This window comes from Melanotaenia boesemani, chromosome 20, assembly GCF_017639745.1.
Source record: "Melanotaenia boesemani isolate fMelBoe1 chromosome 20, fMelBoe1.pri, whole genome shotgun sequence".
In the NCBI taxonomy this organism is placed as follows: domain Eukaryota; kingdom Metazoa; phylum Chordata; class Actinopteri; order Atheriniformes; family Melanotaeniidae; genus Melanotaenia; species Melanotaenia boesemani.
The window spans coordinates 19,032,440-19,051,290 of record NC_055701.1 but is presented as its reverse complement, the minus strand read 5'-3'; the positions used below and the strand labels follow the sequence as shown (position 1 = coordinate 19,051,290).

The 18,851-nt window shown below is 40.7% G+C and overlaps 1 protein-coding gene across 3 annotated transcripts; it reads right to left on the bottom strand.

The window, feature by feature from the left end:
• Positions 1-526: 526 nt before the first annotated feature.
• atr (ATR serine/threonine kinase) lies at positions 527-18,328 on the bottom strand. Of its 3 annotated transcripts, none has more exons than XM_041972578.1 (48): positions 18,127-18,328; positions 17,893-17,984; positions 17,563-17,715; positions 16,531-17,444; positions 16,274-16,416; positions 15,811-15,987; positions 15,538-15,704; positions 15,183-15,335; positions 14,811-15,009; positions 14,452-14,708; positions 14,122-14,318; positions 13,916-14,016; positions 13,479-13,650; positions 12,889-13,044; positions 12,594-12,788; positions 11,486-11,581; positions 11,325-11,414; positions 10,969-11,064; positions 10,701-10,831; positions 10,456-10,599; positions 10,197-10,290; positions 9,950-10,075; positions 9,482-9,688; positions 8,750-8,863; positions 8,502-8,617; positions 8,277-8,397; positions 8,038-8,175; positions 7,752-7,923; positions 7,455-7,621; positions 7,187-7,351; positions 6,939-7,030; positions 6,756-6,847; positions 6,484-6,661; positions 6,217-6,402; positions 5,446-5,605; positions 5,007-5,186; positions 4,668-4,810; positions 4,452-4,549; positions 4,122-4,351; positions 3,846-3,980; positions 3,397-3,597; positions 3,137-3,280; positions 2,308-2,458; positions 2,058-2,214; positions 1,758-1,911; positions 1,448-1,599; positions 1,050-1,155; positions 527-914 (listed from the first exon to the last, which is right to left on the bottom strand). In XM_041972578.1, exons 1-48 carry the CDS (start codon positions 18,177-18,179, stop codon positions 741-743), a joined length of 7,839 nt encoding a protein of 2,612 aa, XP_041828512.1. In that variant the 5' UTR covers positions 18,180-18,328; the 3' UTR covers positions 527-740. The 3 variants fall into 3 exon arrangements, with proteins under 3 accessions (XP_041828512.1, XP_041828514.1, XP_041828513.1); XM_041972580.1 differs by having other exon boundaries at positions 4,461-4,549; XM_041972579.1 differs by having other exon boundaries at positions 15,538-15,701.
• Positions 18,329-18,851: the final 523 nt, after the last annotated feature.

The following is an 18,851-nucleotide window of genomic DNA, read 5'->3' as shown; positions in this document are numbered from 1 at the left end:
ATTAAAAATAATAGATTACAATGAAACATAAACCTGTTTTATAAGGTGATCACGATAATAAGAATTCTTTGGCTGCTATTTTTCTTATCCCCATCATCAAGAATGTGTTAAAAAAATCACTGCATCTTCAAAAACATGAGAGGAAAAACGGAGGCAGTATCCCATCTGTGTTGGTCTCAGCAGCTCCTCTTCTGAAACAAGTATCAATGACTCTATCCCAAAGTTAGTTGGAAAAGCAGCCACGCATTGACAAAAAGAAGAAAAGTAATAATAAAAAACACAGTGACTTTCTGGGTATCTGAATGCATGACTGAACTACAAAAATATATTACATGCAAACTATTTCACTCAGTTACCGTAACCCAGTACTCTTAAAACATCCAAAACAAATGTGAGAAAAATAAAAGATGAGCTGGCAGACTGGGTGTGAGCCGGAGAGAAACAGAAAGATAGGGGATTAAACCAATCAGCTGACAGCCGTGCTGCTTCTAAGGAAGGTTAAGAGATTAGAAGACTCTTAAGCACATTTACCAACAAACACATGCTTTATTATGAAAGAACATAATGGAAAACCACTGTATCAACAGAGTCCAGAAAACAGGAAATTTCAAAACAATAATGGAGACTTCAGAACAAATATTGAATTTTCTTTTTGTTTTTTTAAACCAAAAAGTCTAAGTGCAGAAGTTGCAGAGGTCTGGAAGGCTTCCCATCTGAGTTCACACATAATGTGAGTATTCCTACAGGTACGGACCCCAGCCCAAATACATCTGACAGAGCAGTTTATCATCTGTGGCTTCTTGGATAAGGTAGTGCGCATGTCCTTCTATTGACAGAGGTAGACCCAGAACTTTATTCCTGCTCTTTATCACCCCCTGCAAACGCTGCTCGATGTCACACACATGTGTTTTAGCCTGGCAAAAAAGAGCAATATGAGTAAAGCTACACGAGGAAATAAAAAATATTAGCAAAAATAAGCTATATATAGGTTAGATCAAATTTCATGCTGCCCTGTTTGAGTGAAAACACAATTAAAAAAAGGTACACACCTTTTCATTAACTATCTCCCCTGTCTCATTGGCCTGGAATTTTGATATTCCTTTGGCTTGTTTGCTCCACTCCACCAGAGGGTCATGAAGGAAGGTCTTAAGCACACTTAGAAACAAAATAAAAACCAGAAACACTTACTAAAGATTAACAAACAAATCTTGTATGAATTTATGGCAGAAAGAACTTTTTAAAGTGTGATCATGCAAAGAATAAATAGTGAATTTGCAATATATTAAACAATGTATTCAGTTATTGCCTCTAACTCATTTAGTTTGTTTATGTGCCCTGCTTTAACAAAACTATAGTAATCAGTTCTTTTTTTAAAGTCTTGTTCTTGTTTGGGTATTCTTATAAAAAAATGTTTAACATTATTGTCTGAAATCTGTAATAAGTCTACCTCATCAGTGGCTCTCTTTGGTCTCTCATTAGCCTTAGTGTGACCTCACAGGCCTGTCGAAACAGGCCTTCAGTACCCATGGGTCCCATTGCATGGACCATATTTTGGGTCAGACGGAAGGGAACCACCTCAGGGACATCAAATGTCTCCCCCTAGTGGAAAGAAAGAGAATCACACGAGGGAAATTCAGGAATAAGAAGAGTAAAAACCAACTAAATGCAAAACACAGTTTTTTATTATTCAATTACAATTGTGTTAAATATATGTTTCTCAAATTATATGTGAGAACACAAGTCAAGACAAGACAAACCTTGTTAAAGAGGCAGTTGAAGTCAACATGAACACATTCCCCAGTGAAAGAGTCAAAAAGGATATTTTCTCCATGTCGATCTCCCAGACCCAGGACATACCCAACCATGGACATCACAGCTGTGGAGCGGCAGTATGCAGAGCGACTGCTGTACCTGTGAATACACACCCACAGACACACAAAACAGAAAAAAACCCAGTGAAAAAGGAAGTTAAACAGCTTCTCCCAAGCCTGTTAATAACAAATGATATTTAAAAGAGAATATCATTGTAACCGCTTGTAGTAATTGTTCTAGCACACCATGATGTGGGGTCAGGGAATGTTCGAAGGAACCATTCATAGAAGACGGGGGGATGTCGAGCGCACAGCACTTCCTTGTGGATACGTAGTTTCTCCTCAAATGGAGCTGTCTTTGGTAGAATAAGCTTCCTCAGCTCTTTTCCTGATAGGTAGACACCTTAAAAACACAGAAATGAAACCATCAAAATATTTCAGAACACTTAACTAGTTATCTCCACTTTTAAATTGTAGATTGTACTCATAAACTAACCTCTCTCTTTATACAGCTTGGTGAGGATGTGTCGCAATCCAGCAGTGTTGTTTACCCATTCAATGATTCCGCATTCCTCATTGAGGGGAATCACAGCATAGGTGCGGATATGCAGCTCCCTCCGCCTCGACTCAGCATCTTTACGTAGGCACTACACACAAAGGAGGCATGAAGATGCACTAGAGAGGCTGCTCTTCTCACACCTTTTGAACTGGACAATCAAACTAAATCTATACCAGTTCCCAACCTATTTTCCTTAAAGACCCCCTTCATGGATATACTGAAAAGCCGTGGACCCACTGCTGCCCCCCGTGCTGAAACCATGCTTGCTGTTATGTTTCAGTGAGATTCTCACTATAAATACTGTATTATGGCTGAGACCTGTCATTCCATAACGCCAAAGTTAAATTAACAACATATTGCCTTACTTTTTTTTTTCTTAAAATAGGGACAATGTGTGGACATTAATCACAATGGCTTTGAATGTTGAAAGCTTTAGGGACCCAATGTGCTCTATAGGGGATCCCCTTGGGAACCACTGATCTATACAACAGTTTGACATCTAACCTAATCTTCGTGGTTTCAAAATTTTCTATCCATCTATAGAGACAGAGAGAGATAGAATATATACAGGGATTTTTTTGAGGACAATAGCATATGTGGAGAAATGAACATGAACCGTGTTGTAGTAGATAAAGAACACAGCAAACTATTACTTCTTCTGACCTCAGTTTGCATTGATAACTACGGCAGATTATTATCTCAGTACACCAGTGGTGCAAGATTGTACACGTGTAGTAAGCCATTAACACGGTTAAATCACACAAACCTTATTGATAAGGCAGTTGAACTCCATGAGCCTGCAGTCTTTCCTGAGATCATCTTTGGGTTTGCACATCATGGTGTAGCTCCGACCATCGGAGCCCTTCAGACTTATCTTCTTAGGCTTCTGTAGTGAGGCCAAAATCTCCACCTACACAAACACACACTAAGCAGTTAGCATTTCAAGACCCTGATGAGAAATACGTCTTCTTCAGTGTTAAATATCTCGTACAGATGGATCATTTTACTCAAAAGCCTTTTTCTTACAACATCTTCAAAGCCATCAAGATAGGCCCAGTGTCCGGGGAAGGCATCGTGCTTTGTGTTTGCTCCGCCGGTCGATGGCAATGTTGGGATGAGGACGGACTGCAGTGGGATCAGGATCTGGCTGAAAGTTGGCTCCTCCACCAGACGTTTTAACTGCTTGAAGTGGACGCTTATACTGAGGGTGGTGCAGTTACCATCCACCTGAAAAGACACATTCAGCTATGGATGTATACATTACAAATTTCTTTCATGCTTCTGCCTGCCTGTAAAATCTGCAATACCATTTTTAGTAGGATTATTTAACTTTAATTAGTCAAATCTATCTAACCAATAAAATCTAATAAAATTTGTATTAGAAAAAAGTAGGAATTGACATTCAAAATCACTGCATACAATTTTTATTCCAATTCTATGTAATCTATAATGTCTCTGTGTGTTTGCTTGTGTACCGGCTTGTTGCAGAGCTCCAGCAGCTTGTCAGTCAGTCTGGTGGCGTCTCCAATAAATTTCTCCAGAGACTGTTTAAGGCTGATGGCTTTCTTAAGGATCTGATTACAGCGGTTCATACGCATGGGGTAAGAAGACTGAAAAACAAAAACAGACAAGAGCACATATGACACTTTTTTTTTAGAAAAAAAATATATTAATTTTTTAGTCATTTTGCAAGTGTTGACACAACAGTTGTTGTAACATACACATAATTATATGAACCACCACAAACCTACCTTACACACAGCAGTCATCAGCCACATAGCCTGTTGGGGGTATGCAAGGAACACTTTGGCCACAATGGTCATGAGCACAGTGAATACCTCATCACTAGAGTGGCACACCCTGGAGATGAGCTGGGAGAAGGCGGTGAGGAACTGGTATGGCGCCAAGTTTGAGCAGTGCTCACTGACGACTGCGTTGATTTTACCGAGCTCCTGTCGCATCTGTCTGTCTGCTCGCCCAGCTGTGGAGGAGGGATATATTTATCTAGGCTGAATTTATTATAACATCAATAAAGTGAAAAGACAGACACACAAAATAGTTGAGTCTCCTTTGCCACCCACCCTTCTCACATTCACAAACTTTGGCTCCAAAATCCAACCAGAGAGACAGCATGCGAGGCATAGCCTGGTAGATGTACTGGTTTCCAAACTGCAGGGCTCTGAGAGGAAGCAAGTTTATAAATGTAATGTCGATAAGAAAACTAAATAGTTGAATATAAGTTAAGAAAGCATTTTCTCGACAGGTCTGGATACGAGTGGGAAGCAACAATAACTTACTTTCCAAAGAATGTGACGATGTATCGAATGAGGTTCCCCTGTTTTTCCAGCTTGTTATCAGTCACCATCGGCATCACTTTGTCATAGTATTTGGCAAGATAGAAGTTCCCATCCTCCCACTCTGGCAGGAGATTGGTTACATCCTAAGAAAAAACAGCAGAGATCCTTCAAAGGTAAGTCACAAAGTAGCTTGGGAAAAATTAGAAAAATTGTATTTTGCATCATCAAAAAACTACTAAGTACATTTTCAGAGTCTAATGTTGATGTATTCTTTATTTTGAATTTACAACAGCATTGGCATGATATGCAAACAAATTAATAGCCCATAAAGGTTGGTACCCTGTATGCCTTCATGATGGCATTGGACTCAAAGTTGGCTGTCTCCTCCATGAAGCGTCCCACCAGCAGCATTGCTTTGCCTTTAGTCTGCAGGCTGCGAGGGTCTGTCAGGGGCTGATCGTCAGGGAAACACTGGGCCACACCCTTCTGCAGGACGATCAGGGCCTGGTGTACATCGCTCTGATCAAATACCAAAAAAGAAGAGCTTCTAAGTGTTGCTTTATATGTGCATGTCTGTTTTGTATTAAAAAAAAAACTGTTGCAAAAAAAAAAAAGAAAACAGTAAGGTGGTCCTAAATGAGATAAATGACAGAAAACATTAATTTAAATTAAGCAGTTCCACCTGCAAGATGCATAACAACACCAAGAGGTAACTGTACTAGATGAAACTTTTTAAGACAACCTTCTTCATGTACTAGATATTATAAACTGGCTGTACCTTTGACCAGAGCCACTTGGCTTTTTCTGTGACCAGCTCAACCAGGTGTGTATTATCTGCGTTGAGAAGAGCATTGAAGGCTGTCTGGTGGTGTCCAGCCTTTCTGGCTACTCGGGCACTCTGTAACCAGCATTCCCCTACCAGCTCCTGACAGCCAGGCCTGCAGAGCACGAGTCAGAGAACCACTGCTTATTTTATAAATTTAAGATTTACCCTGCTGCAGTGGAAAGAAAAGAAGCAAATACATTAAGTGAAAGACAAACTGCACCACTACTAATATTGGATGAACAAAAATAAACATCATTATGCTTTCGATGGCTGAGGAAGAAAGCTGACTGCCTTGTGAGGCATAAAGAGGGGACTAACATCTGTAACATCAGCTAAGATTGATATATGCAAATAACAAAGACTGTTCAGATCAATTAAAATACATGGGCAGGCATAACATGCTGAAAAGATTTGTGATAACTGGAAAGAGATTTATGCAAATGTCCATCTTTTACAACCTTAATGTAACTGTAGATTATTAAGAGGTACAGACTTAGTATGGTCAGTTCAGTTTAAGACTTAACATTTCATTTGTGGTTTATAAATTTTCTGCCCTGAAACGTTTTAATCAACATCAGTAACGAGCATTTTATGGTGCAAGAGTTTTTAGTGCAATCAGAGAAACAGCCAGACAAAATTCTGATGAGAAAAAAATATTTCATGTGCACATCAAAATTTTCATATAACTAACAGATCCATATGCAGATGTTTCTACTCTCTTACTGTGGTTCAATGCTGAGCAGGGCACGATGGAGGGCCAGGATTGGCTCCTTGGCCCTGAAGGAGTTTTGAGTCATCTCCAGTCGGTCTGACCAATGAGGAGGCAGCTGGCTGAGGCTTGGGGCAGAGCCCTGCCGATGTTTCTGCAGCTCAGTGAAAGTGTGCTCCAACTCACTGAGCATGTGCAGCCTAAACACACATATAGTCCATTTATAGAATCACGAGTTAAAAAGAAAACACCAGACGGTAAAACCAACTACAGTCACAGACCTGACAATATACTCGTATCCTCTCTGGTAGGTTCCACACTCATAACTGGCAGCAGACAGAGGGACGACCTGCTCCTTCCTCACCAGCTTCAGCTTCTCATAGAAGGTCTCAGCATCCTTCTTCTTAGCTGACAGCAGCAACTGGCCGAGCTGCACCCCCCAAGTACTTGACTGCTGGTCTGGAGACACAAAATATTTAAAGTTAAATAAAAACATTAAGTTACAATAAGCTCAACGTGAAAGTTTTCAAGAGGAGTTTTTTTTTCCTCTCACCTGAACTCAAATAATCTTCCAGCAAATCCCATTTTCCAAGCTTCCAGGCTGCCTCCACTCTGTAAGAATTCAGCTCTGACTTCCACTGGTGCCTAAATGGGTAAATAAAACAGAGTTGACTTAAATCCAAAAACATCTCAGATGAGAATAAGATGAGCTTAAAATAAGTATAATGAGTCTTACTTGTTGGCCAGTACTCCATTAACCTGTGTAATGACTGTGGAGAGCTGTCCCAGGCCAAGCATAGAAGTCATCACTCCATGGTAGTGACCGATCTGGAAAATAATTTAAAACAATTTCAAGACATGTCGACATGAAGAGAAGTTAAAATAAATAAATAAAGGCTCAAGCACTAGAATGCGTTGTGGATGCATAAGAAGTCTTTACATGTTTTAAGACTGATGAATGTGTGTATGTTTGCAAATGAATACCTGGTCGGACTCCAGCTGTATGGCCCGGTCATAGCAGGCAGTGGCGTCTCGGAGCAGGCCGATGCTCTCGTGCTCAAGTATCTGTTCCCTTAGTGACGGTTCTTCCCTTCTCAGGGCGTTGACCCCCCTCACTCCATCAGGCTCATGCATGGCAGCATACAGTGTCTACAACAATTAATTATACATCAAATTTCAGAAGGAATGTGTCTTTCTGTCATAACTTGGGACAAACTTCACAGGATGAGTTGTAGTTCTGAATTGGTCTGACCTGTAGGAAGGTAAGATGGTCTTGGATGTTCTCTTTGTTTTCTAGGATATAAGCTTCAAAGTGCATCAAGGCACGAGTGTATGCTTTGGATCGTAAAGAGGCTTTGGCCAGAACATCCTGTGGTATGCCCTTCAGGAAGGCCACCACCCGCTGATAATCCCCACTCTCTGCAACAATATATTTAGTTTTTACCTCCAATATCATCAAACTATGGATCCATGACTGTTAGTCAACATCAACAAAAATGTTAGTGTTAATAAAATCAACTCTATCCTTATAAAGAGTTATGCCTCTTACCGCCAACTTTGGGCTTGGACGAGAGGATGTGGCGGCTCCACTGGGTGAGGTGTGACAACATGCTGAACACAGTCTGAGTGCTGAGCTGTGATAGGCTGGAGGCTGTATCTAGGATGCTGCCACCTCCTCGTCCATCGCCCTCTGTCAGCACGGCCAGCATCTCCTCTGTTACCTAAAAAAAAAAAAATAATACAAAAAGAAAAAAAATTTGCCAAACATAAAAGAGATTAGGAAAAACATCAACTAACTTATTCTGCAAGGGTAAGTCACACAGACGTTTTCTCACCTCTTGTTGCTCTCCAGGTGTACAGCCCAGCAGCATGTAGAGCAGGATATGTGGCAGCAGGTAGATTGTGACTTTATAATCATGTTTAATGATGAAGCTACAGCATTTGAACACCTTGCTGGCCAGCTCATGTCTCACCTGGAGCACACAGAAACAACCACTCAAACATCTGAAGAACAAAGTTATATCATTTAAGAAGGCATTGTTTGGGAGTTTGACTGCGAATGTGATCAGTGAACCTTGCTGATGAGATATCCAGTCCAAGTGGCTGACCAGTCAGAAAACTTGCTGCCTCTGTTGCTGAGATACACTGGCTTCTTTAATTTGGACCAGTTTACCTCCTTCTGACTGCTCTTATATCTGCAGTTATTAAAAAAAAAGGGAAGCAGTAGTTAATCAAATCCCATCCTGAGACAGGGATGTATGTATGCAATGTATTTAAGTCTATGGAGTATCTGTTGAACCTGCTGTTGAGGTGAGGCTCCAGGATTTCTTGAATATGTTCTGGGAATCTCCTCCACAAACGGCGGCCCGGTGAGTCAGTTCTTCCCTCACGGCACTCAAATATAGACAACAGTTCCTACAAGACACATGAAAAGATCCACAAGCACATTACAAACAAAATGCAACTTAAAAAAATTATGAAAAAAATTTTAATAAACAAATGGATACAAAGAAAAACTGTGTGTGTGCACAAGTGTAATATGAACACCTGAATTGCATATGCAGCTGAGTCCTGGGCTCGCACATCATCAGCATAAGCCAGGAAAGTTCTAGTCAGTTCGGTCAGCAAATCGTAAGCAAAGTTGGTGTCATCAACTCCACTCTGTCACCAGGAAAAAAGATCATTTACAATTCAATTACATTTAAATGATCCTGAGTCAAATAATCATTATATTTTTGTGACGAGCCAATCTTGCAGTAATTTACGAAAATCTGTTTTATTTTACAAGAAAATGCACATTTGCTTATATATTAAAATTACAGCTGTCAAAAAAAATCTGTTTACAGTGGTAAATAAACTGCCTTAAAATTAGAAAACAACTAACACATGTGCAGCATCCGTCATTTATGACGGTGAGGCATGGAGGTGTCTAGACTAAGGTAAGATGGAACAAGATAAAATGGCCGGCTCTTTCACACCCCTGGGAGATGAAGGTGTTTTAACACCCACACTTTTCCAGGTGAGAGAGGTCAACACCCGCACATTTTTAAAAAAAAAAACTTTTCACGTAGTTTTGCACAAACGTCACTGTTCTGTTCCCCTCTGTGTCTACAAGGCACGACAGCTTCCACCTTTCCCACATTACAGTATTCTTTAAATTCCTAATATAATTTAAAGTACTTCTGCAAAATTGTAAAATAAATAAATAAATAAACAGAAAGGCCAAATATGACTGAGACTTTAAACCCGCTCATTTTTAAGCATTCAAGTGTTACTTACCACAAAGGTGTTGCTGTCGCCATGGGTGTGTGTGTAAGACAGGTCCAGGCGTCCAGGATCCACAGCCCCCAGCTCACCCAAACACTCCCCACAGAGGAGCCTGGCCTCAGGGGACGAGTCCTGGCAGCCCTTCAGCAGCACTGACACCAGGTTGGAGATGACCGGCTCTACTGCTTCACTTGCACAAACCTGCTGCAGCAGCCACTCCTGCAGACCACAAAACACAGAAACACATCAATCATATGGTATTAAAGCACCACTGCAGTAAACCTAACAGTAGCAGGAGGAGCCATACATCTGCTGTGACAATACATGTTACAGAGTGCATAAATGCACCTTCACTGCTTATAGAAAAAGAGCATAATTACCCCAATTTATTGCCTTAATTTCATCTGTTGATTTACGTCGTTATCTCGGAGGTTATAGATGTTACTTCTCCATACCACTATTATATGAGTGTTTGCATACCTGCTTGCTGTGCATCATGTCCCTGAGGCTGGTCAGTGCGTGGATCCTTACATCAACGTTCTCATGCTGAACAGCTCTCATTGAAAGTTGTAGCGCTGCAGCTAAATCACTGCTGCTGGATGTCAGCTACATGAAAAAAGAAAAGCAAAAACCCCCACTGAAGGCATAATCTTTCATCGCTGTCAAACAATAATTTTCTAATCTTTCCCTCTATGATCATCACCATTATCATGACCTTGAAACAGACCTTTTTGTAATTTTGCAGAACTGTGTGAATATCTTTCAGCTCAGGATGGTCTGGTAGAAAGTAAATCTCATGAAGGTAGTCATTGACTTCCTCTCTGTAACGAATTGATATATGTGAGGCATCTTTAAGAACCACCATAAGGCAGAGTGCTGGCTGAAGTCCTTTTTGATACAGTTTAGCAGTCGATAACTGGACAAGGAGACTAATTCAATTTACTTTTAAGTTTTAAGATGTATACATTTGTCTTTTTGAACATCACCTGTTGTCGATGATGAGGAAGCGAATTATAGCAGCAGTTTTTTTGGGCTGCAGTGGAATCAGTGGGAGCAGAGCAACAATAACATGACTCAAGAGAGGGCCAAGATGTGATGGCTCCACACTTTTCACAAAACACTCCCATGTCCTGTTCAAAGAAAAAAATACAAAACAAAACAAAATACATGAACATGTGATCCATTTTGATAATGAAAGTGGTAGTCAGGATGTGAAGTTTTGTTTACTCACTGACAACAAAGCAGAGGGAAGTCGTCTCTGTAACGGAGGCCGGTGCGGAGCGTCGTCATCATCTTTACTCTGACAGAGCTGATGTGTTTCGAGCCCATCAGCCGCATCAGAGCCATCACACTTGTCAACGTCTGAACAGAGTATGGTTAGAGGCTTTCTTATTGCGCTATACAAGCTAAGCAGAATTGTGGCAGACAAACAAAATCAATTTTGACCACCATTTATAAACATTCCCTAAAGACTGTAAGTAGCCATTAGTAGGACTCACCAACTTTTTGCGGTCTTTCTCCCCTACACTGGAGCTCAGCAGCTGCATGTTGAAGAAGGCGAGAATCCCCAGCAGCTTCGGCTGCAAGTAGTCAGCCTGGAATATAATGATGACACAAAGAAAAGCTGTGAAAATGCTGAAAAGAGGAAATACACATTTTATTGAATACTGTTAAGGTAAACTGTTAAAATCGTAAACCGAATGTCACATATCAGTTTTCCCTTTCTCGCATGATTCTTTTTGTAAAAATAAAAAAGATTGAAAAAAAAGGTTTCAGTAATCAATTGTCAATAAAAATACAAAAAACTGAGACAAAGTTGTGGGTATGACAAAAAGAAAAAGTATATTATGTTTACCATGAGTTCAGGGGTGGTGATGTCTCGGGGACCTTGGTACGGATCATCATTGGATGCAAAGGAGGCCAAAATAGCCAAACCATTAAAAACCTGTAAAGAAAATATCCTTATAATATTCAAGCACTAAAATGAGATTTAATGTTGAAGGGAAATTTGCCAACCTGTTGATAATGTTCTCCCAAACGCAGCAGCAACTCATTGTGAAGACCCTGGAAGTCTTGTCGAAGCAGAGAGCCCAGTTCTATCTCTGTCTCATTCTGAGAGAACATAAGAATTATATTTCATTTTTGAATGCACAACATCGCTCAGTTTATACCACTTTAAGATAAACAAAACAATCCTAAACTGCTGTCTTTTGGAAATATTATAGTGTTGCTCAAGTCCTGCATGGATGTGGTCACTATGAATTTACTTATTTGTGGACCAAAGATTTTGGATTTCACTGACAATGGCCATCAGGTAGTGATGTGCCAGCTATAAAGTAGTTGTGTAATGTAGCAGCATTGTGTACAGCAACACTGACACAAAAGGACTCTGACCCTCATTTACTTATGAATGATTGGGGGAAAAAAAAAATTTAACTTTTTCATTAGTGCTTGATTGGTGGCTTTGCAAAAAACAATAGTATATTTTATTAATGCAACAGTTTTACGTGCACATTGATAAATAGTAATTGTCCCATCACTCTTTGACTTTCTTCATCTCAATAGGAGTGTCTAGTGCAAGACCTCTTGAGTCAGTGTCCTGCAAGCTTTCAATGTTTCCCTGCTGCAACACACCTGACTCAAATAATATGTTGTCAAGAGGCTTGTGTAGGACTTGACAACAAGCTGTTGGAGAACCCTTTCATTTGAATCAGGTGTGATGCAGCAGGGAAACATTGAAAACTTGCAGGACACTGGCCAAAGAGGTCCAGAATTAGCTATTCCTAGTCTAGTGCATGGCTCACTAACCCTGGTCCTCAAGGGCGAACACCCTGGAGGTTTTAGATGTTTTGCTGCTTCAACACACCTGATTAAAATGAAATGGATCTCCTCAACAGCTTGTCATGTTCTGTATAAGCCAGTCAATGATTCATTGATCTGAGTCAGGTGTGTTGCAGCAGGGAAACATGCAACACCTGTAGGATACTAGCCCTCAAGGACAGGGGTTGGTATGTCCCGGTCCAGAGCATTAAATTGTCAGAAAAACTGACATAAAGAGATATCATCTAAAAATACTCTATATGCCAATTTGTGGATTAAAGCCAATGGCAAGGTTATTAAATACCTGCAAGTAGTGAAAGGCCCGTTCCAGCTCCTCTTTCGTGCAGGAACAGACCAGGTGGCTGAAGATATACTTGAAATTGTTGATCAGAATCTCTCTTCTATTTGCCTTCAACTCAATGGCTAGTGTACGTATGAGGGCAGAGCCTGTGGAGCTTGCCTTAGCTGCCAGGTAGGGCAGCAGCACCTGGAGGGTCCGCTGCATTAACAAAATGTACAAAAAAAAGTAAATTACCACAAAAAATGCAAAAAGTGTATGTTGTGTTTGTGCAAATAGCTGCTTGTGTGACTGGGCATACGGTGAGGAAGCGGTGGAGGTCTGGGAAGTCAAAAGCGTGTGCAATCTGAGCCAAGATGTCCAGAGCCAGTTCTCTCTGATTGGCTGATTCACTGCTCTGATCTGGTGTGCTCCGCAGGGCTGATGCATGGCGGGAATGCAGTGACTCTACCAGGAACTAAACATTCAGAAAAAGGAAATGATAAATAGTAAAAAAAATAGTCAGGAAAGCATAACACAATGCCCATAATGCACAGGATTTAATCCAGTTATTCTTGAGAATGTGGATGGGAATCCTTCAAAGGTCCATCTAAATTAATGGAAGTCTAAAACCACATATAAATGTAGACTCAATACCTATATGCACTTGTTATTTTCACTGCTAGGAGCTTAGTTTTAGTTTTCTCTGAAAGCCTGCATTGTCAAAAGATTTTTTATTGCTTAGTGAAAAACATTTTGCTGTCGTGCACATGACAATAAGCTTCTTGAACCTTGATAATATATAAACTATGTGCCCAAAAGTGCATCCATCACTTAAAAACAAATGAGTGGAGTAAGAACTGACCACAGTCTTGTCTAATCAAAGCTGTATTGGCAGGACATGTTTCATACCTGACAAATTGGGTTCTTGTAATGACTGAAGAGAGTTTGCAGTTTTAGGCCTTTGGCAGTGGCCAGTGCTCTGATCTGTGTGTAAGCAGCTACAGACACTGTGGATGACTTTGACAGAAGACAGTGGAGTAGACGTAGAAGAGAGAACGACACCAAACTACCCTGAGATGCTCTGACAGAAGAGAGAGAAGGGTGGACAAATTTATCAAAAGCAGTCTTTACCAACTCATTTCCAAATTAGCATTAAATAAAATATTGAGAACAGAGTTATACGAAATATATAAATCATAGATTTTTCTCCTGTTTGGTGCTAAAAGAAAAATTCATTTTGGGTGAAAGAAGGCTAGTAACACTGCGCTTCAATTTTGGGATTAGAACACAGAAATAGAAGATCAATTATTTGTGTGTAAACAGTAATAAGACAAAGGCATCCGTACCTGCCGATCTCTCCGGTGGTGAGGATGAGAGTGTTACGCAGGTCATCATCTCTGTTGGCTTTAGCATTGTTGAATGCCTCCTTAAGACGTGCAACCAGGAGCTTAGATGGCAAGAAGAAACCCACACATCAGCAAGTATTTAAACAAAACAAGCACCAAGTCTATCAATTAAACAACTTTTAAATTTTACAACTGCAATTCCTCACCTCATTCAGGGTGCCCTGGTCTGAGTTTTTTGTAGTCTCTGTCAGCAAGAAACGCACCGATTGGCTGAAGCGTATTCTGACTGCAACATCTGAATCTTCCATGAGAGCAACCAGTTCACAGAGAACTGCTCGCGAATCACTGTCTCCACCAATCAGATTAACATGCTGGCAGAGGTGAGGCACAGCTTCTAAGAATGCTGGAACAGTGTAAAACATGACTGATGAACATCTGTACTCCTAAAACCTTGGCTGAAATAATGGTATTTCATAATGTATTGTCATCATTTTTCATCTTCTTAAAGCTCATTAAAAAAAATAATACAACAGTACCTTGTTTAACACTACTCGGAGCTTGCGGCCTGATTAAAGGAAGAAAAGGTCTAACAACAGATGCACTGAGGGATGGTACTGCTTTTCCACCATGCTCTGTTACAAGGCTGCAGCGTAGGCAGAGGACTTTGGGAAGACCAGTGGACTCTGTTTGGACAACACCTAGCATGGAGAACTCTGCCTGGATGCAGCTCAGCTGTCCAACAATCTTGGCAAGCTCTATCTTCACCTGTTCTGATCTGTCCTCTAGCATAGAACTGAAAACACCAAACACACAACATAGAGTAAGGCATTAACAATGACTTAATAATGACAACTGTGATATATTTCTTTTAGATGCTTGCATAGAGTTTACACACAGCAGAGTAGTACTGATGAGGCTGTGGTGTGAGTTTCCCAGGTGGTGAAGAAGAACAGGGAACACCCTGACAGCTGCAGCTCTCACCACCTCGTCCTGACTCTGCAGAGCCTTTGTAAACACGCACACGCGCCATGTGTTGCACACACCGTGGTGCAGAAAGGCCAGAAGCGACACACAATCTGCCTGGATTTCAGGTGCTGGAGATACACAGATACACATACACATTGTACATACAAAAATACACATGGTTGGATTATCCCCATATATGTGACAACATTTGAAAAGTCATTTAACCATCATTGTACCTGTCTTTGGACAGTCACAGTATTTAACATCAGGATGAAAATGAATCGTTGAAAGAAGTACTCACAATAACAGAAGCTGAACTTCTGAGCCAAAGCAGGCAGCCAGGAGGGGAATCCTGAACTCTTAAATGCTGAGACAGACTTGTTTTCACACACCCAAGGAAGAGATGTTAAAGCACACACATGCCGCTGGAGCTGTTCCTCACTCTGGCTGCTCACTACACATGCATGGAAAGATAATATTATAGTCAGTACACTGTTGTGATAAAAGTGTGTTTAGGTCTGATGTACACCAGAAACTTTACACTAAATATCACAAACGGTGAAAAAAGTAAACATGGTGATCAACATGATATAAACAAAAAACATAAGATGCTAAACTAAATCTTCAGAGCTGCATGGGTATATGTATATACTTACATGTGAGGTAAAGAACAGAGTCCAAGACCCGTACAGAGGTTTGGACTGCAGACTGAAAGTAGTCCTGGTCTGAGATGGGTTCAGAGGCTCTTTCTAACACCGACTGACAGCTCTTCAACACCTTGCCCAAAGTCTCAGTGGGAACCCAGAGGATAGGGCATGAACTGCTGACAAGGAAACCAAGATGTCAGACTTACTGGATCAAAATATGCCATTAACATCTATAACATAAAGACTGCTGTCAGTTTTAACCTGATAGGACTATTGTACTACCTGATAGGGGAGGAACAGAGGGCAGCCAGGTGAACGATGAAGGCCAGACCCTCCAGAGCAGACAAAGTCTGTGTGCTCTCTGGCTCTGCAGAATCTGAGCTCAAAAGCATCAGCAGCTCCTCCATCCGACTGTTTAACACGGCCCAAACCTCACTGCAAATACGCATGTCTGCCCCTCTTAAGACACACACAAAAATAATCATTTAATTATTAAGATTTGACCATTAAACCTGTTTTGTTTATTCATGATGACGTGCATTTTTTTAACCCACGCCAATGTAATCTGTGCCATAATTTTTCAGCCTTTTGTGGCTATTTTCATCATTTTTACTGACATTGCACAAACGAAAGAAAAAACAAAAATCACAGAAAGATACAATACAGTATTTTATGTTTTAAAATCACTACTGCTCCCCACTAGGTTAAAGACATGTCAGTGACTTGTGATTGCTTTTAAACTCACACTGCTGATACTTTAGTTGTTTTGCCAACTGAACTGGATGCAGATTTGCAGGATTTCTTTGCAGGAGTTTCTTCATCTCCCGACTCAAGTATCGCCATAGCTGTCTCAGCCTTAAGTGCAGCTTGTAAAAATCCCTCTGCAGACTGGAAAACACAAAACATCACAAATGTTAAAAGATGATATAAAGAGAGCAAAATGATGTGGAAATACTCTACAAAGGTAAAACAAAAAGATTTGGGAGGACAGTTCATTTGTACCTCAGCTTGAGTTTCTGTCCCAATGGTGCATGCCAGCGTCCTGCAGATCTCTGTGACCCGCTGTCTTCTTAGCATCGCAGCACTCTCATAAACGGGGGCAACAGACAGCAAGAAGCTGAACAGCAAGCAAAGAGATGCAGTAACTTCTGCTCCTAATTTAATACCTGCTCCCCCAAGGGCACAAACACACTCAAACAACTGTGAGAGATAGATGGGCTCAAAGTCAAAAGGAGGAACAGAAGATGGCTGAAACACACAGCGGGTCAGGTCTAGCAGCTCTCCTTCATAGGGTTGTTTCTCATCTGAGATTGTGGTTGTTGTGGTAGTGTAGGAATGTGTTTCCAACAAATGAAGAAACGCTGAGAAGAATTCCTGGCTCTGCTTTTTAGGAAACCCTCTCAACTCCACCAGTTTTCTCAGCATCACCATGGAGAGCTTCTTCAGCCTGGTGTTTCCATTTGCCAAGATGGAACATGCCGTCTCCCAGGCCACACTCAGGTCTCGATAGGAGACGACGCCCCTCAAAGAGTCAGTTATGATACTAACAGTCACAGCGGTCAGCGACTCCAAGGCAGCGGGTGAGGAGAGTACAAGAGGAGAAGGGGTGAGGTACGAGGAGTTACACATGGGGGAGAAACTGAAGCACTCCAGTGTTTCAGGCCATCGGCTTTGCATGTTAATACCAAGACCGTGTCCTAGTCCTGCCAGAGTAGTGATATGAGCTAGCAGGATGTGGCTGAGGTTTTGGGCCAGAGATATAAGGTCCTGAGAGAGGCAGCTGAAGATGAACGGTGCCCTGACTTTCAAAGTGTGAAGTAAAGAGCACAACACTGCAGACACGCGGCCGTGAATGACGTCACAGCCTGGAGCAGCTGCCACACGGAGCAAACGCACCGCCACCCACTTACTGAAGTCTGAAAGAAAAAAGACAGGAAAGAAAAAAAAACTGAGTTGCTGACTTGTCTATTTATTGTTCTTATATTTCACAGATCATTTACTTTATAACACCTCTTTTTGAGAAATCTTTCTTACCAGTACAGCTCTGTATGGTGTCTGGGAACTTAGCAGGCTGACAGGCAGGGTTTGCAAACATCAGAGATGAGGATTTGATTATATGCTGCACAAAGTCCAGCAGCATCACACAAGCAGGCTCGGAATTGGACTTTTTATTTAGCCCATGAGCAACTGGAAGAATAGATTAATTATATCTTGAACATACTGGTTCTACAATGTTCATGAGTAATTATCAAGCTAAAAATGTATTTTAAAAAATTAAAGTTTACTTTTACACTATATCTGGCAGTGTCAATCAATAAGCTCCAATTTATTGCTGTCCTGTCTGCTTTTGTCTTTGTGACTTACCAACATCCACATCTGTCAGTATCCTGTCAATGAACTGGCAGAGGATCTGTCGAGGTTTCTGAACCACCACGTTGTATTCAGCAGCGTTGGCACTGAAAATACCAAGACGGTGTTCACGTTACTCGAAGTAATACGCACATTAAACGTTTCCAGCTACTTCAACAAGTAGAGGATGAAAAGATGCCCCAATAAAACAGTGTTAGCATCATAGCCTTTAGCTAATTTTGGTCTCACCTAGCTAGCTCCTGGAGAGCCGGTATCATTGCGGACATTTCAAGTCCTTCCATTTTAGCGTCGACTTATTGTGCCACTGTTTAAGACTTCCCAAAGATGTTCTAAATTACATAAGTCATTTAATATACACAGAGCATAACTTCATGTCCTCCCCGTGATGTTTTGCTTTTCGAAAAGTTTCGCTCCAAAGTGACGTGAATGTTGTGATTACGGCAATCACTGAGGCCCAAACCACTAACACAAGTCCAAGCATCAATGTCGCTTAATGGTGAAATCTTTTATTTCAAGATAAATAGTAAACAAAACATCTTCATTTTCTACAGAATTGTTCAAGGGAGACAAAGACTCAAAGTGGAGAAAATTACAAATATTTTACCAGTTGAATTAGACATACACAAGTAAGTCATGGCATTACCAGAAGAGAATAAATTAATATTTCATTCAAATGATCTGACTGTACAAATAAAGGAAAATAAAGGAAATTAAAGACTACTTTGACCTATTTAAGTAAGTGGTCAATCAGAAAAAACAGTTCAAGAGAAAGTATCTGGAAGTCACAATTGAACCCAGAATCCTTATTAGGATTAATTAATACTTAATTTTTATTAAGAGGCTCAGATCAGAAAAGCAAGACAAGTTACTTTTCACTGTGGCCATGGAGGGAATCATGGGCAACTTTCACTGCACTATATAAGTCAGTAGGTTTTTAAACATGAATTGAAGAC

Bases quoted from the DNA above. Each gene is read 5' to 3' on its own strand.
- atr (XM_041972578.1), bottom strand. From the start codon at position 18,179: ATGGAAGGACTTGAAATGTCCGCAATGATACCGGCTCTCCAGGAGCTA. The intron at 8,618-8,749 runs GTGTTCATATTA...TGTGTCTTGTAG, and splicing joins CAGCTGCATATGCAATTCAG to GAACTGTTGTCTATATTTGA. The intron at 2,459-3,136 runs GTTTGTGTGATT...CTTTGTGTGTAG, and splicing joins TCAACTGCCTTATCAATAAG to TGCCTACGTAAAGATGCTGA.